General features: G+C 42.6%; 1 protein-coding gene across 1 annotated transcript in view; it reads right to left on the bottom strand.

The window, feature by feature from the left end:
- Positions 1 to 22,563: 22,563 nt before the first annotated feature.
- LHFPL3 (LHFPL tetraspan subfamily member 3) overlaps positions 22,564 to 25,176 on the bottom strand; it is a 411,752-nt gene continuing 409,139 nt past the window's right edge. The window contains exon 2 of the mRNA XM_035021380.1: positions 22,564 to 22,874. Coding sequence (XP_034877271.1) covers positions 22,564 to 22,874 — 311 coding nt within the window. The remainder of the gene's footprint in view (positions 22,875 to 25,176) is intronic.

Below are 25,176 nucleotides of genomic sequence, written 5' to 3' on the forward strand. Positions count from 1 at the left end.
GCAAAATCTATTAATCTTCTTCCTTGTGATGTTCTTGAGACAAAATGCTGTTTCTTTTTTTTTTTTCTTTTTTAAGATTTTATTTATTTATTTGAGAGAGAATGAGAGACAGAGAGCATGAGAGGGAGGAGGGTCAGAGGGAGAAGCAGACTCCCTGCCGAGCAGGGAGCCCGATGCGGGACTCGATCCCGGGACTCCAGGATCATGACCCGAGCCGAAGGCAGTCGCCCAACCACCTGAGCCACCCAGGCGCCCCAAAATGCTGTTTCTTAATATGGCCTGCTGGTGCTGCGACCAAAGGGATTGCAGTATGGTGTCCTGTCTCTTCATCCCAGGCGTGGGCTTTGTGTTTCAAGGATGAGGTCCATGCTGGTACAAAGATGCAGTTAAATGGAAATTCTAGTAGGCTAAGTATCTGAAGAAATTCACTCTAGGGCAGTTCTACTTGCTTCTGAATCAACTCCAATGAAGGGATTCTGCGTTTATGAGCTGTACTGCAGCCTTCCCCAAACCTACCTTTTCCACCAGTTCCTCCAGAACCAGTGCTCAAGTACAGAGCAGAGCCCAGTGGTCAAGGAGGAAATGGTAGGGGAAAGCATGGAGCAATGGCAGGTATTTTCGGAGACACGACTGAACTGGTGGCCTTTCCTTCTAATGTTTTTGCTCAAAACATGTCTTTGTGAGATTGGGGGTATTATCATTTTTAGTCTTTTTCATTTATTCAGATATATCAAAACCCCACCCTGTTTCTTCTTAAAAGCTCTCAGTGCTGGAAAGATGAATTCTTCTAAATTTAAAAATAAAAACCAGGAGCACCTGGGTGGCTCAGTTGGTTAAGTGTCTGACTCTTGATTTTGCCTCAGGTCATGATCTCAGGGCTGTGAGATCGAGCCCCGTGTTGGGCGCCATGCTGGGCATGGAATGTCTGCTTAAGATTCTCTCTCTCCCTCAGCTCCACCCCCCTAAAAAAAAAACAAAACCCAAATCACTCAATCTATATTCAGATAAGGAAACAGGCTTAAAGCATCTGCTATGAAAGGTATAGGTTGTGAATAAAGTGGAGAGACCTCATGGCCTCTCCAGCCTAATGCCCCATGCTGCCTACTTTTCGTTTACAGTGCCATCTGATGACTGAGGAGAAAACAGAGCCTTGCCGCCCTTTTCTGTTTGGAACACACAGATAGATGTTACTCAGATTTCTGCTCTAGCCTCTAATGAAGATAACTCCTCCACTCTCAGTGCCAATATCAGTTTGACCTAGTCCTGGCCAAGCAGCACACCCGGGACTGCTGTCATCTTGTGAAAATGATGGGCTCCATGATACACAGAAGTTGATCTGTTGTTTTTCTTCAGATGTGGCAGGGTGTGGAGCTGGGGTAGATGAGAGGGCTGAAAAGTCATTAAAAATAAACGAGAGGAACGGAAAAGGTCTTCCCTTCCAAGAATGAAAAGGGCTAGAGGTCAACGGCTGGGAAGATTGAAAGTGCTCCTATGCCTCTTGATATAGCAAGAGGTGGTGGGGCTTGTGGTTAGGTAGAGAGGTAAATAATTCCTTGTTTTCTGAGCACAGCAGTGGTGGTTAGAATATAGTTAACTTAAACTGCAGACTCAGATAGGATTTTTCTTTTTTCTTTTTGGTAAAGATTTATTATTTATTTGAGGGGGAGAGGGGCAGAGGGACAGAATCTTCAAGCAGACTCCCTGCTGAGCAGGGAGCCCCACTAGAGGCTCAGTCCCATGACCCATGAGATTATGACCTGAGCCAAAATCAAGAGTCAGCTGCTCAACAAACTGAGCCACCCAGGTGCCCCTCAGATACGATTTTTCTAAGCTGTGGCAAAAGCACAGTGACTATCACTTGCCTTTTAAAAATGCCACTGGGGGGTGCCTGGGTGGCTCAGTCAGTTAAGTGTCTGCCTTCAGCTAAGGTCATGATCCCATTAAGATTCCATCAATGTTTGTGGAAAATTAAGGAGCCTGCATCAGGCTCCTTGCACAGTGGGGAGTCTGTTTCTCCCTCTCCCTCTGCCCTTCCTGTGCTCTCTCTTTCAAATAAATAAAATCTAAAAAAAAAAAATGCCACTGGGAAAATACCTGATGTGGCTGCATCTTCAATGAAATACTGTATGTATTTTTCAAAAGGAAGTAGTGATGACTTTGAAGTGTGTGTACTTTAGAGAACTTTAGAGAAGACTATCCCATGCTTACATGGTACAATACATCTACATGTATAATTTCCTGTTCCCTGCAGGAACTGAGTGAAGAGATGTATGCTTCCCTACCTGCAATGAAGAACTTATGTTCAATGGTTAATTATAAATGAATAAAACTGTTCAGAATGAGGGGACCTGTTCTAGTCCATACTATGTGGTAGTCAACTTTAGCTAAGAGAAAAATGGATGCATTTATCAATCAAATTTTGGTTTCGGGCAGCATAGGGAAGCACCGTTATTAGCTTAAGAGAAAGGCATCAAATTCAGTCTCTATGGCAGAGGTTCTCAAAGTGTGATTCCTGGACCAGCAGCATCAGCATCTCCTAGGAACCTGGAGGCCCCACCCTGACCTGCTGAATCAAAGACTCTGGGGGGCGGGGCCCAGCAGCCAGTGTTTTAATAAGACCTCCAGGGGATTTGGAAGCTCAGTGGTTTGAGAAGGACCTGCTACCCAGGGATGCCTGAGCAGGAACATGATAGGGTGGAAGGGCCAGGGCTCAGAGGTAAGCCTGAGTCCCTGCCCCCCTTTGCCAGTGCTGGTTGTGTGACCTTGGCAAGTCCTTGGCCTCCCTGAGTCTTGATGTTCTCTTCTATGAAATGAGGATCATTTCCTCTCCTCACAGACCTGTTGTAGAGAAAATGAGGTGACCTAAGTCCCTGCTTTTACAGTACCTTGGAAAACAAGGGTGCTTCTCCTCTTCCCTTCCTGAAGCTGGGTTCCTGCTGGGAAATCTAGCCGTTAAGATTCCATCAATGTTTGTGGAAAATTAAGAGAATTTTCACAGGGACATTCCTCAGTGCAAGTCTGACATCTCATATTAAGTGGGCTGTCTGCTGCTGAGGCCTGGACTGTCCTATACAGGAGCTACTGGCCATGTGTGGCCACCAAGCTCGTGCAATGTAGCTCATCTGAATTGAGATGAGCTGCAGATTTAAAATACACACCAGATTTTTTAAGACTTAGTATGCAAAAAGCAAAATGTAACATTTATAATTTCTTCTATTGATTACTGTTAAATTGAAAGTTCAGATAAATATAGTCATAAAATTAATTAATAAAAGTTCACCTTTTAACAAATTAAAATGTGGCTACAGATGGCAAGATCCTTGCAAATTTCAAGTATACCACACAGTATTATTACCACTGTAAAAAATATGACTACAAGAAAATGTAAATATGTGGCTCACATGACATTTCTGTTGTACAGTGTGGGTCTAGGCACCCCCAGATTCACTGCACTGTCCTCATGCCAGACCCAGGGAACAAGGGAAGTCTTCTGATAAAACCTGCTTGGTTAGCCTGGTGATGGGTATTAAAGAGGGCACGTATTGCATGGAGCACTGGGTGTTACATGCCAACAATGAATCATGGAACACTACATCAAAAACTAATGATGTAATGTATGGTGATTAACAACATAATAAAAAAAAAAAACCCTGCTGGTAACTTCTTGGCTACAAAACCTCTGTTCTCTGTGGAATTATTCCTCATTATCATCTTTGCGGCATTTTGTAGCTGCAAAGGAGTCCATCCTCTTTTTATCCATTATTCCTTATGACATAGCCTGTGAAGCAGGTCACTGCTGAATTAGGCGACTCTTTATTGTCATCATTCAAAGGCCAGTGGAGCCCCCTGCAGACACACCCCCTCACGCAGACACACCCCTCACGCAGACACACCCCCTCACGCAGACACACCCCTCACGCAGGCACACCCCCTCACGCAGACACACCCCTCACGCACACACCCCCCCTCACGCAGGCACACCCCCCTCACGCAGGCACACCCCCTCACGCAGACACACCCCCTCACGCAGGCACACACAACTTAAGACATTTTTAAAAAGTCAGTTTTCAGGAAATGAGAGTTTCTTAAGCATCGGCCCACTCCATCTTCCTTTGCTTAACAAAGACAGCGAAAAGCAATTCCCTCAGATGTCTACATGTCCTCGGTTCGATTTAAAAATCAACTCGGGAAATCATCTGTCAATCAAGCATGTTACAGATAGAAACATTCATGGAATTACCTGAGTTGAGATGTTTCAAATGACAATTCTGTATTTGCACCTCTTAAATTATTCAAGACCACATAAGCCTGCTCTAATCTTTAAAAAAGATAGGAGGATTAAGGAAACTTGACACTCTGTGTTTTAAATATTTAGTCTTATTTTAAGACTCAACTCTTACAGGAGACTGAGAGAGCATTCTAATAGGAAGAAGCCGCTCAGTGTGTGTTCCTAGGACAGATTACGTGCATCTGTTTTATAGCTTGTTTGGGTGATATTTTCCCCGTGAAAAGCAAACAATGACATGTGGAGTGGGCCAGGTGGTACAGACAAACGAATCTATGCCTGTAAGATTGCATGTGTGGTATGTGTAATATCTGATCACTCTTTCATTTCAGGTTTTTCATTTTGGGTGGAGGGCACAAAGTTCCTAGTTGCTTCAGTTCAAATCAGTATTGAGCACCTGCTGATACCAGGCCCCGAGAGTGCCGAACTGAGCAAGACACAGTCCTACTTGCAATTTGGACTCAGAAATAAATGAGACTCCCTCTACATATCTATGAATGCTTTTTTAAAGGTAAAACTATTGTGTTTATAATATAATCTGAATACACATTTTTGGCTGTTTAAGCAGGTCTACCCCTACTCTGGGACCAAGGATTTATTTTTCTCTTAAAAGAGACTTGTGGATAATCCTCTATTTCATTAGAAACTGCCAGTTTTGTATTTAGATTTTGTATACACCAGACTATAGCCATTGATATTAGTAGGAACAACATTAGGCTATGATAGTAAGTCTATCAAACATTCAGGGCCATATACTGTTACTTAAGGGTTAGGAACAAACTTTACAGAAACTTGTAATTCAGTCTCAGTCCTTAAATGTCTCCACCTTTGCTCTGAATTCAAGAAAGTCCCCCTCCCTTTTTAAGAAGATTTATTTATTTGAGAGAGAGAGAGAGCACGAGCAGGGGAGGGGCAGAGGGAGAGAGTCTTAAGCAGACTACAGCTGAGTGAGGAGGCAGACGTGGGGCTCGATCTCACAACCCTGAGATCACGACCTGAGTCAAAACCAAGAGTTGGATGTTCAACCAACTGTGCCACCCAGGTGCTCTGAGAGTTACCTTTTTTTTTTTTTTTTTAAAGATTTTATTTATTTATTTGAGAGAGAATGAGAGACAGAGAGCACGAGAGGGAAGAGAGTCAGAGGGAGAAGCAGACCCCCCACCGAGCAGGGAGCCCGATGCAGGACTTGATCCCGGGACTCCAGGATCATGACCTGAGCCGAAGGCAGTCGCTTAACCAACTGAGCCACCCAGGTGCCCTGAGAGTTTCCTTTTAAAAAAATCTCAAAACAGCACTATTGATACAGTTGTCTACTTCTTTCAAGATCTCCACCCCCTGGCCCATAGTAAGACCTATCTATTCCTAGTTACCAACTGACAGTATTAAAATGAATACTACACTAGTCACTGGGGCTTCCGCCATAATGTGGATAAGTATTTCCTGCTATGTGCGAGAGCCCTTCTTAAGCCTGACATTCAGTTTTCCTGCTTTTCCAGCTAGGCTGTGTTCCCTCTCTCTTGTCACTCTAAATCTGTGGCTCCCTGTGTGGATTGCCTCAATGGCTCCAATTCTTCACCCTTCCCTGCTCTTTGTCTTATTTTGCTGTGCCGTTCTCCTGTGGGTGGTGTATAATTCCCCACCCAGGATGACCGACTTTGACCAATGAGATGTTAGCAGTTGTAACACAGAAGAGGCTTCAGAAATCCTGCTGCTGTTGAACTTGGTTTCTCTGTGCCCCTGTCATCACCACCAGAAGGACATCCTAGCCTATTATTTCCAGGAAGAGGATGAGAGACATGTGGAGCAGAAACACCCCAGACAAATCTAATCCAGATGCTCCAACCACCAGGTAATGCACAGACATGTCAGGAATAATATATGATGGTCTTAAGCCACTGATGGTTTATACACAGCAATAATCAAATGACATGTTCCATGCTTTCTCATCTCCTCACCCCACATCCCAGGTCCTCCTCTTTTTTACTCCTTGTGCTTCTTTCCCACCTTACTCTGTCATCTGGGGGCAAAGAGTGGGGCCTGCTATGGTTCTGGGGAAGTAGGAGAGAAAATAAGGGGAGGAAACAGGGCAAAGGAGAGAAGAATAAGGCCAAACCATGAGATTCTCATGGGAAACATGGAAAACTTAATCGTTACCACCCTCTTCCTACTTCAATTCTCCCGTCTCCTTTCTCTCCCCAGCTCTATTTCCTATCCTTAATTCTTTTTTTAAAAACAGAATTATTATTTTATTCAGAGAATGACAGTGTAAGCAGGGGGAGGGACAGAAAGAATCCCAGGCAGACTCTGTGCCGAGCACAGAACCTGACAGGGGGCTTGATCTCAGGACCCTGAGATCATGACCTGAGTCGAAATCAAGTCAGACACTCAACCAACTGAGCCACCCAGGTGCCCCCTACCCTTAAATCTTTATGTTCCCAGAACCAGTCCTTGCGATAAGGCTGGAGTTCTATTATGAATACTCACTATATAGGTTAAGTACTTAGCTAAGTGCATTACTTGGATTATATCTTTTAGACCTCACTATTCTGCTGTAAGATAGATAATATGATCTATATTTTATGCACAAAGAAGCCCAAGAGACATCAGATGATTTTCCCAAGATCGACAGCTAGTAAGGGGTAGAGCTGAAGCTGTAACCTTGGTAGTCTGATGACCCAGCTCACACTCTTCTACACCCACTGCTTCTTCTCGGTGAATTCCCTTATCCCCATTTCCCACTCATTCTGCTCCCCCATCCACAGGCAACCAATATATCTGTAGCTACCTCTCTACCCATCTATCTACCCATCTATCTATCCAACTATCTATCTATCTTAAAGTAAGCTCCATGCCCAACATGGGGTCTTGAACTCACAACCCTGAGATCAGGAGTCACATGCTCTAGTGACTGAGCAGCCAGGCACCCCTAATGTACACATTTTTATTTGAATACATTTTTGCACAATGTGGATAGTTGTTTGGTATGTGCTAATTTTAATCTACATAAACGATATTTTATTACCTATCTTATTCTGTTTCCTTTTTTTCATTACACATCTCTTATTAAGATCTGTCCATGTTGTTACGTGTTCATTTAATCTGTTGTCTCTGACCTGCCACATAATAGTATGGGTTTCACTCACCCCAAATTATTTATTCACCCCTGCATAACATCCCGATTTTCTGCAACTCCCCACCACAAATAATACTTTAGTAAGCATCCTCATACACAGTCCCTTAGCACCCTAGGGAGAAATTCCTGGATATAAATCCAGAGAACTGTTCATGTCACAGGGTGTGTTTAACAATTGGACTAGATTGCTCTCTAGAACAGTTGCTTCAGCCCACACTCCCACTACCAATGCATGGAAGCAAATCCACACCTGTTATCTTGTTTAAATTCTGTGAGAATTTAAACTGAGTGAGGAGCCAGACGTGGGGCTCGATCTCACAACCCTGAGATCACGACCTGAGTCAAAACCAAGAGTTGGACGTTCAAAAGATTCCAGATGCCAGAATTTCATTTCACTTAACATAAGCATCCCAGGTAACTTCATTCCATTTAAAATAAGCATCCCAGGGAAATACTGTGATCATAGAAGTTTGGCAGTTACTACTGGAGAGTTATAACGACAAGGCTTGCTGTCGGTGTTACCTAGTGGGTGTGAGTGAGCTGCTGAGCAAAGGGATCACGTCAGAGAGCAGCGGGAGACACAGCCAGAGAGAAATGGGGTTTTTTGCATAATGAGGGAAGAGTCTCACAATTTATTGTAACTCCAAATAAAAATTTTTATTACTTATGTTGGTTTGATACGTGGATTTTATTTGCGATGTTTATAGTGAGGGAAATAAAGATGCATTCTCCCCCAAACATAAATAAATAAAATCTTAAAAAAAAAAAAATATATATATATTTTGCCTTAAGGCTTGTGCCTTTGAAGTTTTGTTAAAAAATCCTACCACACCTCCAGTTCTCAGAGATTTTTAAAAAATATTTTTGTCTACTAACTTGGTGGGTTTACAATTCCCTTGCTTCCTTTTAAAATGTGATGGCTAAAATAACCTTAGTCCTATAACATTATGAATGAAATAAGCTTTGAAGGGCAGGTCCAAGAACTTGATTGTCGCGCACATCAATTCTTTCTATGAAAAAAATATGTGATCTGAGCTCCAAAACACCAAATTAGAAATAAACTTTTAGAATAGAGCCTATTTATGCATGGAATATGGCCAGGATATTTGTGAAAAGGAACTCTAAAGCAAGGATGATGGTCTGGCTATGGTCATTGGCTTCTGCATCATTACATTATAATTTTAGTGTTAATATGATTACAAATGACTTACAGCAGTGTTGCTTAAGGTGTGGTCCTCAAATCAACTGCATCACATGTACTTAAATGGGCTTATTAAAAATGAAGTTTCCAATGGTCAAAGCCCAGAGAATGTACAACACAAAGAATGAACCCTAATGTCAACTACAGTCTTCAGTGTCAACGTTGGTTCACCGACTGTAACAAATGGACCACACTGATGTGGGATGTTGATAGGGGGATGGCTGTGTATATGGGGAAAGGGGTATGTGAGAGCTCTCTGTACTTTCCCTCAATTTTGCTGTTAACCTAAAACTAGTTTAAAAAAATACATTAGTAAAAGATTCCAGATGCCAGAATTTCATTTCACTTAACATAAGCATCCCAGGTAACTTCATTCCATTTAAAATAAGCATCCCAGGGAAATACTGTGTTCATAGAAGTTTGGCAGTTACTACTGGAGAGTTATAACGACAAGGCTTGCTGTCGGTGTTACCTAGTGGGTGTGAGTGAGCTGCTGAGCAAAGGGATCACGTCAGAGAACAGCGGGAGACACAGCCAGAGAGAAATGGGGTTTTTTGCATAATGAGGGAAGAGTCTCACAATTTATTGTAACTCCAAATAAAAATTTTATTACTTATGTTGGTTTGATACGTGGATTTTATTTGCAATGTTTATAGTGAGGGAAATAAAGATGCATTCTCCCCCAAACATAGGGACCTGCCAGGCTCGTGGCACTACACTTTTCTCATCCTGGGAAAGAATGGAAGTGATCATATTCTCCTACTTTCCGGGGATGCTGGAGTAATTCTTAGCCAGGTTGAAAAGAGGCAACACTGTAAGGAGCGAGTCACATTTCCATCAGGGAATCACGGGCTCTCCGTGGTAACTGTCACTGAACGTACAGAGCCAGCTACACACTGTGAGCTCGCTGGGCAGCAAGTGTAAAGGGAGAAGCTCCCCCCAACTCATCCCAAGATTCAGGTTTATGTAGGCAGGTGACACACAAAACCAAACCCCCAACCAATCAACCAATCAGCCCTCATCAGTCTTATTAAAAATATTCATAAATCTACCAGATGACAAAATCATATTTAAGCATGTGGATGAAGCAATCTCTAGATGTTAGTAAGGCCTTCATCAGGACAACACAGGGTTGCAGGAACAAGGGCAGGGGAGGTGCTTAGGGCATGTGCTCTGCATCACAGGAACATGGTGTATAATATACACTATGTATGTGTCTGTCAAGCAAAATCAAAGCTCTGAAAAGAACAACAGCTGATATGTGCCAGAGATTGTGACAGTTTACATGAATTACCTTATTTTCACAAAATCTCCACAAGGCAGTTTCTAGGAATGCCCTTATGGTGGGGACACTGAGGCTTAGAGAGGTTTGCCCGCGTTTGCAGAGCTAGCAGGGGGCACCAATCAATTTCCCAGGGCTGCCAGAGAGCTCTTTCTCCAAAAAAGGCAGCAATGGAACTCTACCAGCAATGAACACTTAGCCTTTTACAGAGTGAGACTTGACTATGGGTTACCTACTGATTTCTAATGATAATAATTCAAGCTGATGAGATGCTCTTTACTTTCTTGGCCTTGCTTCTTTATCTGTAAAAAGAGGGTGTTGGGTGAGCCCATTGGTCCTCAACCTCAGCTACACGTTAGAATTTTCTGGGGGAGTTTTCATACCTGGATCCACCTCATGCCAAATGAATGAGAACCTCTGGGGTGGGACCCAAGCACTGGAATACACTTCAAATCTCTCTAGATAGTTGTACAGAACCACACACGATTTTTAGTGCTACAAGACCTCCCTCTGTGATTGTATTCCAATGTTCCTTTAGCTTGATCCCCAGGAGAGATCCCCAATAGGTCATTATCACCCCACATCTGAAGTTATTAAGTCCACCATTCAGAAAAACAAAACAAAAAAACAACCCGGTTGCTTCCAGTTATGGAATGAATGTCATGGGAATAGAAGGTACAGCATGGGGAATAGTCAAAGGTAATGTAATGGCATGTATGGTGGGATGGACCATAGCTACGCTTGCGGTGGGCACAGCATAAAGTACAGACTTATCAAATCACTAGGCTGTACACCGGAATTAACTGTGTCACTGTGTGTCAACTATACTCTAAAAAAAATCCACCAGAATAATACAGGAGACAGAAATGAACAAATAAAAACAACAGCTGCTCATGCTTTTAGAAAATTTTCCTAAAAAAGGGACTTGGAGGGCGCCTGGGTGGCTCAGTTGGTTAAGCGACTGCCTTTGGCTCAGGTCATGATCCCGGAGTCTCGGGATCGAGTCCCGCATCGGGCTCCCTGCTCGGCGGGGAGCCTGCTTCTCCCTCTGACCCTCCCCCCTCTCATGTGCTGTCTCTCTCATTCTTTCTGTCTCAAATAAATAAATAAAATCTTAAAAAAAAAAAAAAGGGACTTGGAGAGAGCTTTATTGATTTACACGTGATGTTTGCACCCAACCCTTACCAGGGTCAGGAAAAGCTTTTTTTCTTTTTTTCTGTGTGTGGGTGAACTAGAAACAAAGCTCCCAGAGACCAAGCAATCACATTTCTTCTACCTGAATGGACAGAAGACGTCTGGTTCGTTTTGTATATTGGCACCGAGAGGCCAGCCTCTGGTGAGAAACTCTCAGGTCAACAGGTGGAGCTTGCTCATGTGACTTCTGGGCTTGTCGCCTTCTCTGGGACAAGGGATAGCTGATTTTCTTTGGAGAAGATGCCCCTTTATGAGGGCTGCACCTTCGCCTGGGCCATCTCCAGCCGCCCCTGCCCGCACTTCTCGCCAGCCCGTCTAGTGGCTCTGTCAGAACATTCATCAAGGGGGCTGACGCTAACATCACAGCTGCTTCTCTCCCTGGTTGACCTCTGCCCTCCAGATCTTTTTTTTTTTTTTTTAAGATTTTATTTATTTATTTGTCAGAGAGAGAGACAGAACACAAGCAGGGGGAGAGGCAGGCAGAGGGAGAAGCAGGCTCCCTGCTGAGCAAGGAGCCCGATGTGGGACTCGATCCCAGGACCCTGGGATCATGACCTGAGCCGAAGGCAGCCGCTTAACCGACTGAGCCACCCAGGCGTCCCATGCCCTCCAGATCTCTTGACGGCGTCTTCACTCTCGAGTCGTGGGCTCTGACAGTATGTGGACTTGCAGACAGCATGGCAGCGTACCTGCCAGAATTCGCACTTCGCCTCCTGATTATTCCAGGCACATCATCAAAGGGGACATGGTCAAGCTAAGTTAGGGAGATGGTATCTTCTCAGCCAAACTGATTTTCCTCTCCACGTAATGTGAAGCCCAGGGTAGGTATGCAGTGAAGCAGGAAGAAAACATCAGCCAGATGCATAAATAGAGCCCTTGCCGGGTATCAGCAGGCTGACCGGCTGGGAAGCCAGGGTTCGAGAGCGATCACGTTGGCCGTTTGGAATGACTTCTCCCCGAAGCCATTTCTGGAGTTTAGATTTTAAGTAGGCTGCTCTAAAATGAATGCTTTAGCAAGAGGAGAAAACTTCTCATCTCTCCTATCTTTCTTGTCCCTGCTTCACATCCATCCTATTTTTCATTTCTTCATAGTTGTGTCTTCCTTTGCTTATTTATTTATTTATTTATTTATTTTTTTAGATTTTATTTATTTATTTAAGACAGAGAATGAGAGAGAGCACATGAGAGGGGGGAGGGCCAGAGGGAGAAGCAGACTCCCCGCCGAGCAGGGAGCCCGATGCGGGACTCGATCCAGGGACTCCAGGATCATGACCTGAGCCGAAGGCAGTCGCCCAACCAACTGAGCCACCCAGGCGCCCTTCCTTTGCTTATTTAATACTAATAGATGCGTGGATGTTTTCCCACGGCTGATTTTTTAAAGCCTCTCAGTGGATGAAACCCTGTGTGTCAAACAGTTTCTCCTTGTCACAAGCATCACCTTTCACCGGTGCTGGAGTAAGTCAGCTGTCAGGGAGTGGGACTCACTCACTCACTCACTCAACATGGTGAAGACACAGACGCCAGAATTGGGTTGGGTTGCAGAAATCGAACACTGAATGTCCTCCCTAACGGGGAGACTTAGGGCAAAGCCCTCTCCCACTCGTTTTTGAACTCCCAGTGTCTACCACTAGGTCGGACGTGCATGAGGCACATGATAAAGGTCTGGTGAGGTGAATGCCATAGTTTTGGCCATTGCTTGGCACACAGTAAGCGCAGAGGACAACCTTGTGGCTGTTGAAACAAGGCTGAAAGAGGTGCAGTGGTTGGTCTCCAGGGGCAGAGTGACAGTCTATCATTCTAACATACTACTCCACGATTCTTTTAGAATATGTATCAGCGTGTAACGTGTACACAAATTTATCTCCTTTGCTGTCAATGAAGTAAGGGACATACTGCTTCAGGTACAGAAGTGGGGACATTCATTAAATATTTACGTTTTTTTTCCCCATCAAATTGAGTCAATAAAAGTAACAATAAGTGCTCAAATTTATTAAGGATTTACCATGTCCCAGGATTGACGACACCAGAGATAACAGATAAACAAGGCATAGCCTTGTTCTTAAGACTCAGAGTAAAAAATGAAATTTGTAGGGTTTGGGGAGTCCTTTATTTTGTGAAGCATTAAGAGGCAACACTTATTTCGGCAAGTAATCTTCACATTTATTTATCTCAGCCGAATTTTTCTTGGCGCTCTGTTCTTATCCACCCTGCCAGATGTTAAGAACAACTATGTTTCTCCTTTCTGAGGGACAAATGACAGGATACATTTTCACTGTGTTCTTTGACCTTACAATGCAATCACGGAACAGGTAGCAAGAGTGTAAACATCTGCTCTGCCAAAAAAAAAAAATTTTTATGTACCTTAAAAAACAAATCTGAGTAGGGAAGCTGGGGCCCAAGGAGCTTCAACTAGAATTAAGCCAAGAACACTAACATTTTCACTTGGTAACTGTTCTTCTCTGATTGGGCATACGGGAAAGAACCAGAGGCTTCGGGATGGATAGGGGTAGAGGGGTTCACGGCTGGGAAACTATCTAAACAGGAAGAAAATAAACTACTTTTGGTATATTTATGCTGGAGAAAAAATTTTCAGAGGTATATTTGTAGTTCACAAGTGTAGATTAACTGGCTTTAAACAATAGATTTGCCCTAAAATAAAAGCAGTTTACTTTAATGAGCAAGTCTATATTACAGGTTAAAATAAAAACAGCAAATTTAGAAAGAGACAATTGATCACTAATTAACTTCAAATATTGAGGTGCCTATCAAAGCTATCCAGAGTGTATAGATCTGAAATTAGATCCAGTCTTATAAAAGAAAAAAGAATTGGCCACAGATCTATAATTTAGAAAAAAAAATCCTTAAGCCTGGGTCTTGTCTCTGAAGGTCATGATTCTCCCCGCTTTCAACTCCCATAATGTTACTGGTAAAAGGGAGAAGGTGAGGGGTGGGAGGGCAAAGCTGACTTTAACCTAATTATAAGACTTCATTTAAAGTCATGCTGGAATGCTGACTGAAAACTTATTGGTAGGGTTAAATCTTAGACATCATGACTCTGTTTTATAAGGTTTCTTTATTTTTTACTCCCTCCCCTCCTTCCTTTCTTCAAGCTGATTTAATATTTACCCAGAGCTCCTTTCTCAGGCATGGACAAGATCACTGAGACATCAAAATCATTTTGTCTTTTGGAGTAGAGTGGATAAGGATAGAACATTCAAAGTCAACACTATGCTTGCCCTCCAAGTCATAAACCACTTCTGTCTCCAAGCCCACTAATTGGGGAAGGCTGAGAGGAATATACTGATTTTGAGGGTACCATCTGAGGTTGGCTACTGGTCAAAGAAGGAACTCCCTCCTCGAGCATGCCATGGTACATTTATGACCTCAGCATGTGTTTGTCGAATGGACTGGAGTCAATCTCACAAACTCAGATGTTCTCCAAATTACCATTAGGCATGGAAGGTAAACTGAAGGAGGCAGTCTCCAGCAACACATTCACGAGTGACTCCTATAGAATTCTCTTCCTTCCACCACACTTCCGGATGTCCTGTCTCTCCTATTCCCCCCAGGGGTGGCACCTTGTGTGGGTAGTGGACCCTCCTTGGGTGGGTAGTGGACAGCAGTAACCACACAGATGTCTCCAGATGCCCAACAAGACATGGGGAACTAGGCCTTTTGGCCAATGTGCAACTTTAGCCATTACAGACAGGAGAAGTGTTTCTAAATAAGTCAAGAGCTTAAAGTATAAAAGGGAATAGCAATGGGTGGACATTACGGGGGAGGTGTATTTCAACTTAACCAAAACCAAAACTCTCTAAGGTTAAGATCTGTGCAACAATGGCATGACCTTGTAAGAGAGAGATCAGAATAGATGCATTTTCATTCAATAATTCATTCCCGCAGCACATAGTTACTGAAGGCCCACAGGTGCCAGGCATGATTCCAGGCACCGGGAATACAAGTAGTGAACAAAAGACAAAAATTTCTGCCCTTGTAGAGCTTTTCTGGGGGCAGACAATTCACAAGACAAACAGGTAAACGATTTGGTGGGTTAGATGGAATACACGTGTATGTGACATTTTAGAGAGGTTGGCCAGGGAACACCTCAATGAGAAGGTGGTATTTGGGTAAAACCTGAAGGAGATGAAGGAGCAAGCTGTATGGTTTTGAGGAAGGACATCTCAGGCAGACAGGACATCAAACACAAAGGCTCTGAGATGGGACTGTCCCTGGTGTGTTTGAGAAACAACAAGGAAGCTGGTGTGTCCAGAGCAGAGGACATGAGGTGGAAAAAACAGAGAGGTCAGAGTGGAAAAGATGGAGGCAGATGGACATGGTCTTGGGGACTGTTACTGAAGGACTCTGGCTTTCACCCTAAGATCATCCAGTCACTGGAGGATGCTGAGCTGAGCCATGGCCCGGTCTGACTTACCCTTTAACAGTATCATGTGGCTGCTCTGTTGAGATCTGACTGAAAGTGTGCACGGGTGGATCCAGTGAAACCACGTGGGAGTGTCTTACAATGACTGCCTGAACCAAGATGGAAGCCGCAAGGGGGGTGGTGAGAAGTTGGAGGTTTCTGGCTACATTTTGAAGGTAGAGCGGACATGATTTTGGGGTGGGTTAAATGTGAGTTGTGAGAGAAAGAGAGGAGTCCAGAGGGATTGAAGTTTTGGCCTGAGCAGCTGGAAGGATAAAGCAGTCATTAACTGAGATGGGGAAGAATGTGCGAAGTGGCAGCTTTGGGAGAGAGAAACATCAGGCGCTCAGTTGTAGAAATGTTAAGTGTGAGAAGCCAAGTAGATATTCAGAAAGGGTATCAAGTAGGCAGCTGGGTATGGGAGACCAGAGTTCACCGGAGAGGTACAGGTGGATTAAATCTGGGGCTCATTAGCGTGATGTTACTTCAAGCCATGGCGCCCAATGAGATAACCTACAGAGTGAGCACAGGTAGAAAGAGTGGAGAGGTAGGGAGGAAGCCCCATAGGAGACTCCACAGAAAGAGTCCAGAGAGGCAGAAGGGTATCTGGGCAAGGGCAGCTATTGGAAGCTGATGAAGGGTCTCAAGATGGCTAACTGCAGTTGACTGTGAAAAGGTAACATAAGAATTATGACCAAGAGTGCTTTGTTCAACACTAACTCCACTGGGAAATAGGGGGTTCACTATGGCCTTATTAAAGATTTAATTCAAAGGGCTTGATACTCTTTGCCAGGCCTTCCTGATCTTTCTCACTAGGTTTTCGTAAAGTTGCGTAGTCAAGTAAGAGGATCAGTTTTAAAGGCTGCTTCTCATTTTTGCAACCAAACCAATCATGCTACTGAATAATCAATGGGTTACAGAAGAAATCAAAAGAGAAGTGAAAATATACCTCAAGACAAACGACAACTGAAATATCACGTACCAACATCTATTCTCAAGTAGATTCGATTTTTGATTAACATTATCTAAAAGCTACCAAATGAAAGTAAGACTAAACTCTTTACTTGTACAGGGCTCAATGGTCAAGTTGAAAGCAACAGAATCAGCATATTTTAAGAAATGATTCCAGAGGCACCTGGGTGGCTCAGTCAGTTAAGCATCTGCCTTTGGCTCAGGTCATGATCCCAGGGTCTTGGGACTGAGTCCCTCATCAGGCTCCCTGCTCAGTAGGGAGTCTGCTTCTCCCTCTCCCCCCTGTTTGTGCACTTTCTCTCTCTCTCAAATAAATAAAATCTTAAAAAAAAAAATGATTCCATCATCTTGTATGGTAGAAAAAACTTGAAAGTTTGAGTAAAATGACTTGTGTTTGAGCCCTGGATTCATTCCTTCCCAGGTATGGAAGTTTAGATAAAATATTTAACTTTTCTGAGCCTTAGTTTCCGATGTGTAAACTAGGATGATGATAGCTATCTCACAGGGTTCTTGCAAAGATCAAATAAGATGTCATACAGGACAAATGATTAGTAATGAGTAAAGCTTACATAGATATTATTGATTATAAATTGGTCCACATACATGCTTTCACAGGACTTTCCCAACCCTATGGAGAGGGCAGACCTAGGTATTATTATTATTCTCACTTTAAAGAAGGTAAAACCGAGGTTCTGGGTTATTAGGGACTTGCTCAAAGTCCTAATGACCCTTTGTGCTGGAGTTGAGACCAGAAACAAAGTTTTTCTCTCTGATCTGGGGCTCTGTCCACTGTCAAGGTGTCCACATGGGCACCGCATAACATGGGAATTAGTGGGGTGAGGAGGCGCCTCTGCCCTGGGCCAGAGTTTCTAAATCTGACTCCTTCCACCTGGTGGTGTGAACGATGCGGGTGTGAGAACGCTATTCAGGGAGATACACCCTGGGCATCCTAGAGCTCCTTCCCCTTGACCTTCATCTTTCCCTTGTAGTTACCCTTAAGTTTCGAACAAGTTCCTAAGAGCCATTGGAATATTCACTGCTCTGAGGGCCGGAGCACTTACTGCCCTTAGAGCATCTTTAAAGAACACCTCTGAAGGTGTCCCCAGAATTAGAATATTTTAGAGCTGGAAGAAACTGCAGGTGCCATTTGGACAAGCCTGTATTTTATGGAAGAGGAAGATTCATTCTGGAACTATTGAGATCTAGGGGCAGGGCTCTTGGGTAATGTCAGAGACCACGCTAGCTCCAGGCAGCGCACGTTCTTTCCACTACCCCATGCTGTCGTTCACCGTGTGGTTGTGGCGTGGCATGGTGTGGCACCTTAAATCAAAATTCCAAAGGGATTCTCAATTAGTTAGTTGAGTAAAATGAATTTAACTCCACCTATTATAGCATTAGAAAGAGCTTAAGCCACTTAATAAACGGTAGCTGGAGTCACCTCTTAATGGATAATCATGTTTTCTCATTTGCAGTTTAAGTGCTAGAAGACAGTGACTTTAAAACTGCTCATGAGAGGACCCAATTATCTGATAAGCAATTCCAAAGACCATATACACAAATGCAGAAACATACCTCTTTATGAATGGTGTCTGACAAGGAAAGAGATATTTGTGGCACAGGAGTTCTGGAAAATGTAATTATTTATCCTTTCACAATTAATGAAAGAAACGGAAAATGAAGCTTTCATTTCAAATCCTTTTTATCTGGGTGAACTTTAATTTTACATAATTAAACTGACTTCACAGTTCAGTGTGTTAAAATATGCAATTAAGCAGCATATCAAGGTGAAATGCCTCTTGTTGTTGGCTCGTTGAGAAATCATGCTGCTGAGCTCCCAAGAAGAATGAACACCTGCCTGCCTGCTCTTGTCCCCAGAGCCAGGGACAGCACACAGCCTGCAGGGCTGGCTTCCCAAATACACAGTCGAATTCTCTCACATGTGCCAACTCCTGTGTAAGTTAGTTGGATATTTAAATAGTTTTCACTTCTTTGTTTTTCAGTGGGGTTTTTGTTGCCTTTTTTTTTTTTGCATGAGAAAATATTGTGGGACTTTGAGGATGCAACATAGATGATTAACTTTATCTCTTGCAGAAGTTCCTTCTGAGACAACCCTTGCATCTTCAAAGTTGCTGCCTGGAAAATGCTTAAGAAATGTTGCAGGCGGTGTTGAAGGGAGATGCTCTAATGGGATTGAGGGGAGTTCCCTGGAAATTTATCTTAACAGGCCATGGTCTGTCCAGGTAGAGAGCTCACCTGTGTATCTTTCCCTTGTGTTCCCTTTGAATCATGCCTTTGTCATGGTTAATTTATGGCTCAGTAGTATCCTATATTCCCTTAAGGAATCTGTGAATGGAGTACAGCTCAACAATTAGAATGGCGTTCCCTTCCCTGTTTCAATATAGTCTAGGATTTACGTAACAGTGATTCTTGTTTTCTCCATTGGGGAGGGTGTTAGGCAGGACTCATGGATCTAAGCAGTTTCCTTACTGTAGTGACACATGGCAAACCTGAGCCCATTTGGTGGCTTTTCCAGATACACAGAGAAGCGTGTTGCTAGATTAATTATAAAAGCTACAAAAAGAAGATATGATCCTATCATGAGATTCCTCAGGACAAACCTCTTTGAATTGGGGGCATACGCTCCACTTGTAGGTTTATTCTCTTTATAATGCTCCTGCTATTTATTATAGGATGACTGGCAGACCATAAAACTAGAAGATTGTTAAAGGTATTATAGTGTGTGTAGTAATATAGTGTATATCAGAACATATGAATGTTTTACTCTTTTGAGCCAAGACTGGAGATATGGTATTGTCTGTTTCTAGGGTACCACTAGCCTCATGGGATTAGTAAATTCTGCTAAAATTCCGTGAGCTAGAATGGCCTCTATCTCATTGCATTGCTCTGACATCCAAAGGAGGCCTTGGCTATCAAGGGACAGAAAAAGAATAGTGAAAAAAATAGTTTTAATAAGTGAAAATTGATATCGATGTATCCATACAAATTGTAAAAGTACCTATTTAAATATAATCAATTTCATATTTACAAGTTATCACCACTTATCAGATGTCTCCTCCCTTAGGATTTATAGAAAGTAACAGTGATGGTAGTTTTGGTTATTGCACGCACTTGAAAGCAATTAAACTACTGTTTAAACTGTTCATACACAAACCTACAAAATCACTGACTGGTCCTCTCCCAAACAATCCAACTTTGGAAGTTTCAACAATGAACCAAGTGTTTAAATAATACCAAACAATAAAAGCTATTTTGTAGAGCTACTACAAGTCTTGTACCATTTCTCAGAAACATGTAGGTTTGATTAAATTTTCTGGTCTGATTTTATACAGACCCTATCGGAGGAGGATCTGAAAGGTTTAAACCATAGAGCTGCTGATACATTCTCAGAATTCAGAGGAAAGAATTTCGATTGTGACATAAGAATGTGGTAAGACGGAAACGTTCCTCAGCATGGCCTGATGCTCTCTGTTATTTCACTGGACCTGATTTGATGACAGATGAACTACTACTGGTTTGGGTCCTTCAGAACCAAATGGAAGAAACTGTGGACTCACGCAAGTGTGATACAAATAAAGACTATGAACGCAGAAAAATCATGTACAGATAGTCCCCAGACCTTACACTGGCCTCTTTTTAAAAAAATTTTGAGAGAGACAGAAAGAGTGGGGGAGGAGCAGAGCAAGAGGGACAAACAAAGTCCTTGCTGAACGTGGAGTCTGATGTGGGGCTTGATCTCATGACACTAAGATCATGACCTGAGCCGAAATCAAGAGTTGGACACTTAACAGACTGAGCCACCCAGGCACCCCTATACTGGCTTTTCACTTTCTTTCCCATCAACACTTTTCCCAAGGTGTTGGAGTGGAAAATGCTTTTTAAAATGAAAACCTCAACTGAAGAGATCAGATATCAACATGTAACTGAATCCAGTGGAAGAAAAGACCCACTTTGAAAACTGTTGAGGGTTATCCTCTAATCCTAGCCATTTCTTTCTGAAGCATGAATTCAGAATTGTTGTCACTCATATACGTGGATAGAAGTTAGAATTCTCAGTTGCCAAGTAAAAAAATCTTCCTGGTTTTGTTATTTTTTAAAAATTTTTCTTGGGGCGCCTGGGTGGCTCAGTCGTTAAGCGGCTGCCTTCGGCTCAGGTCATGATCCCAGGGTCCTGGGATCGAGCCCCACATCGGGCTCCCTGCTCAGCAGGAAGCCTGCTTCTCCCTCTCCCACTCCCCCTGCTTGTGTTCCTGTTCTCGCTGTCTCTGTCAAATAAATAAAAAAAATCTTAAAAAAATAAAATAAAAAAATAAAAATTTTTCTGAACTTCCTTATTTGGGGTCAAAGGATGTCTGGAAAGTTAAACGTTCTTAGTATAACTTTAAATTGTACAGTGAATAAATAGCACTCTGGTCCATTATTAGGTGGTGGTAGAAATCAACCACCTGCAGAACCAAGTGGTGTGTTCTTGAATTCATTCTTTAGGGAAAAGTAATTTATTCTAATATTGAGCTATTCTCATTAACTTTGAAGTGAAGCTAACTGGACAGAGACCCGTAGACATCCACCAGATTACAAAGACTGGACTAGGCCTCCAAATGAATGAGCGCAGGTGGCACTTTAAGTCTGTAACAGACTTTATAAAGCATAATGATTATCTTCGTATCATCTTCTTTTTTAATCTAGAAAGTACAACTATGAGAAGGAAGTAATTATGTTTTTAGAAAGCATTACTCCCTTGTGAAAGATTGTTGTGTTTAGAATTTTTTTAATTTTTTAAATTTATTTTGGAGGGAGAGAGAGAGAGAGAGAATATGAGGGTAGGAACAGAGGGGAGAGGGAGAGGGACAAGCAGACTCCATGCTGAGCGAGGAGCCTGACACGGGGCTTGATCCCACGACCCTGAGACCATGACCTGAGCCAAAACCAAGAGTCAGACGTTCAACCGACCGAGTCACCCAGCTGCCCCATGTTTATAATATTTTTGATGGAACCAAGTAAACTAGTATGTATTGTGTCTACAAATCAGGATGAGAAAGAGCTCAAAGATGACCGTGCTTTCTTAGACCTCTTGATTTTCTCTCTTTATAGTTCATAGCTTACAAGCATCAACAGCGATGGTCTAAATATAAAGCTTGCTACACTATCATTACATGTGACATTCCTTTAGACACTAATACATACTTCTATTTGGGGCCTTTTGAAACAGTGAAGAGTTTTTGAAGTTAGCAACCACTTGAAGTAGTAAGCTAAATTTCATAATTCAAGGATGGATTTAGTTTGCAATTAGAAATAAAAACTAGAAGCATCAGTCACTCAGTTGAAGGTGCTGATGTAAGTCCAAAGTATGAAAGTTAAAAATAACAAAGACAAAACAGTGAAATAAATCTAAGTGTGCAACAGACAGAGATGGTAAAATTCTATCCCCAAACACTTGGTTTAAAAGTCTGGAAAGAGAATGGAGAGTCATCTTGAATAAGGACTTGCTACTTCTTATTGGCACTCTGTAATATTTACATATCACTCACTAGTCAATGTCCTGTTTTTTATTCTAGTTTGTGTCTCAGAAGGCATTTTCTTTTGGTAAATAGGAGAACTTTTCACCATCCAGATAACACATTTGAAATTCAGTTAATTAGGTAACTGTTGAAACCCCTAACTATTTAGGGCCAATATCGTGCCTTCTCTCTGAGAGGAGGAGTCTGATTTCAAATAAATGATTGTGAACAGTTTAATAAAGACGTTTGTAGATGGTTTTATGAGATCCCCCCAGGCATTTATTTCAATCTGGAAAACAGCAGAAATACATGGAGAGGATGTACTCTCTATTTAACCAACTAGACCAAAAAAAAAAAAAAAAAAAAAAAAAAGCAAGCTGCATCATAGCCATTAACTTAGGGAGGGTAAAAGAAACTGGAAAAATGCATTTAAATAATAATGGACTCTGAGAACCTTAGAAAGGTAAAGTGTGAAAATCCTGTATTTCAACTGTGTAAATTTCTTGAGTTGAGTCTAGGGGAAAGTCTATGAACTAGATAGCATTGAAAGACGCAGCAAACTAGACCCACAAGGGAAGCCCTGGACTTGACGTGCTTGAGGCATAGAGATAAGAGTTCCCCAGAGGAATCTTACCTTTGTTTTCTGCCTTCAGTTCTTCTGCCATCAAGCTGTCTTGTCGGTTACCAAGCACAAATGCCAGAAATGAGAGGATCAGGGCATCCAAAATCCCAATAATAGCCAGGATGTACGCCCAGCGAACTGAACAAGCCCCGAGAGTGTACTTGTCTGTCTTTTCTCCACACATCCGTTTTACTTCATCTGAATCCCAGCCATCAGGGAAAATCATACAGCCAAGCACAAGGCAGGCAGCTGAGAAAGAGAGAGAGAGAAAAAAAGGAAAAAACAAAGTAGTTAACATAAATGTTATTTTAATAAATACTGCTACTGTGTGTCAAATCATTGCTTCAAATTCTTGATTTTTTTAAAAAAGATTCTATTTATTTGAGAGTGAGCATGAGAGAGAGCAAGAGCAGGGGGGAGGGCAGAGGGAGAGGGAGAAGCAGACTCCCCACTGAGCAGGGCGCCTGACTCAACTCCATCCCAGGACCCTGAGATCATGACTTGAGCTGAAGGCAGATGCTTAACCCACTGAGCCACCCAGATGCCCTCAAATTCCTGATTTAAAGAACAGCAAATCTTATCACTCTCCTACCCTGAATATTTGTGGGTGTTCCCCCCACTCCGCCGGTTTACTTAAAAGCAGCCTAGCCCTGCAGCTCTGGGAGCACTCTTTATCGTGAGCCTGAGCATTCTGAGAGAGGTTAAGGTATGCTGATCTATAAGAAAATACTAAAAAAATCGAATTTTGGTGTGCATTTGTGAGAAGGCTTCCATTGCAAATAAACCATAAGGAATCATAACACTGCAGAATGACAGTTCAACACTGGCTTTGAAGAGCTCCACAGCAGCCAGATAAGGAATTAGGATAACATGGAAAATACCCAGTGTAGGTGGACTTTGAGTCATAGTAAAAAATAATTTCATATTGGAACCTCCTTACACACACACACACACACACACAGAAAAGTTTCTTGAATCTATACTTAGCAGATGCAATACACCCTGATATTTTCTTTTCTAATCTCTGTTCTATTTCATTTTTAGAAGGCTGAAAAAAACTGCAACATGTTGTGGTACCAGAATTTTTAATGGAAATTCAGGAATTTAAGCAGAATACTTATATTCCATCTCCCAAATATCACTATGGGAATCCTATGAACACTTTTTATAGAATATGTCACTTTGCAGATTACGGAAGATAAGTGGTCATTTGTTGCCACTCTATATTTAATTATTTAGGGATAAATGAAGATAGCTTTAGGTTATGGAGGGCTTTCTGAACAGGTGTGTTCATTAATTCACTAATTCATTGGTTCATTCACTAATTCAACAGCTACATATTGATGATCTCCTATGGAGTGCCAGACACCTTTCCTGGTGCTAGAGATAACAGCAATCAAGAAAAGAGACATGGCTTATACTATGTTTTAGCAGGGAAAGAGGCAAAAAAAAAATGAGTAACATGCAAATAAAATAGTTGGAAGTTGAAGTCCTAGGTAGGAAAGAAACAAAGGGCTTGGATAAAGAATAACAGTAAGGCCTCTTGAGGGGGTGACATTTAAGCGAAGGCCAGAAAGAGACAAGGCACTAGACCTATGAAATTGATGGGAAAGATGTTCCAGGCAACAGCATGTGCAAAGGACCTGGGGTTGGAGAGAGGCCTGGGGTGTTTGAGGAGCGACCAGGAGATCAGTAATGGGATGGAGAAGGTGATCATGTTGAGGTTGCAAGGGAGGCAGGGGCTATGCCTCAAGGCAGGTTCTGGTTTCCAGGGCATGCCACTTAAGAAGACTATGACGCCACAACCAATGTACAGTTGTGTGATGGTCAGGGCCAAACAATTCCTGAAGCTGGCAAGCTGCTACCTCTTGAACAAGCCAGCAGTGGACACCTGATTTCCTATTTTTTATAGGAGCATGACTCCACAGGCAGGTGTGGAGGACGCAGAGACCAAGAGGGAAGACTGCCCGGGAGAACTTGGATTTAGTGTCTCATGTTATATTACAGAACAGTACGTGTGCAGGATCTCTGCATAAGTAGGTGTCATGGACACTTCCCTAGTTTATGCCTCATTATGTCTCAGAAGGAACCCTAACTTCCGTCTGCCTTCAGTTCACCTCGCTCTAATCCAGATCACATATGATTGCTGAGACCATCATGTTCCAAACCTTCGGTGGCTTCCCCCTCACCCCTCACTGGTACTGAAGAACATGCAGACATCTTAGGCTCCATGATCTAGCCCCCACTTATTTTCCCAGCTCCCCTCCCCTTTAGACTCTCCATTTCACTTGGGTTGAGCCACACCTGACTCCCTGTCTATGCACCAAGTTTGGGGATCATTCTCTTTTTTTCTTCTGTCTCCAGTATTTGCCACCATTGTGCCTAAATAGTCCACTCCTAAATATCTTTCAACAATCAAGTCAAATGCAACACCCCCCACAAAGTAAGCCATCTCGAATTCTTCTTGACCTACAATATTGCCCTTCTCAGAACCCCTGTAGCCACTGACTGTACCTACTTAGAGTCCTTGTAGCTTTTTACATTTGTTACT

This window comes from Mirounga leonina, unplaced genomic scaffold (assembly GCF_011800145.1).
Source record: "Mirounga leonina isolate KUSES-001 unplaced genomic scaffold, KU_Mleo_1.0 Mir_174, whole genome shotgun sequence".
Classification (NCBI taxonomy): domain Eukaryota; kingdom Metazoa; phylum Chordata; class Mammalia; order Carnivora; family Phocidae; genus Mirounga; species Mirounga leonina.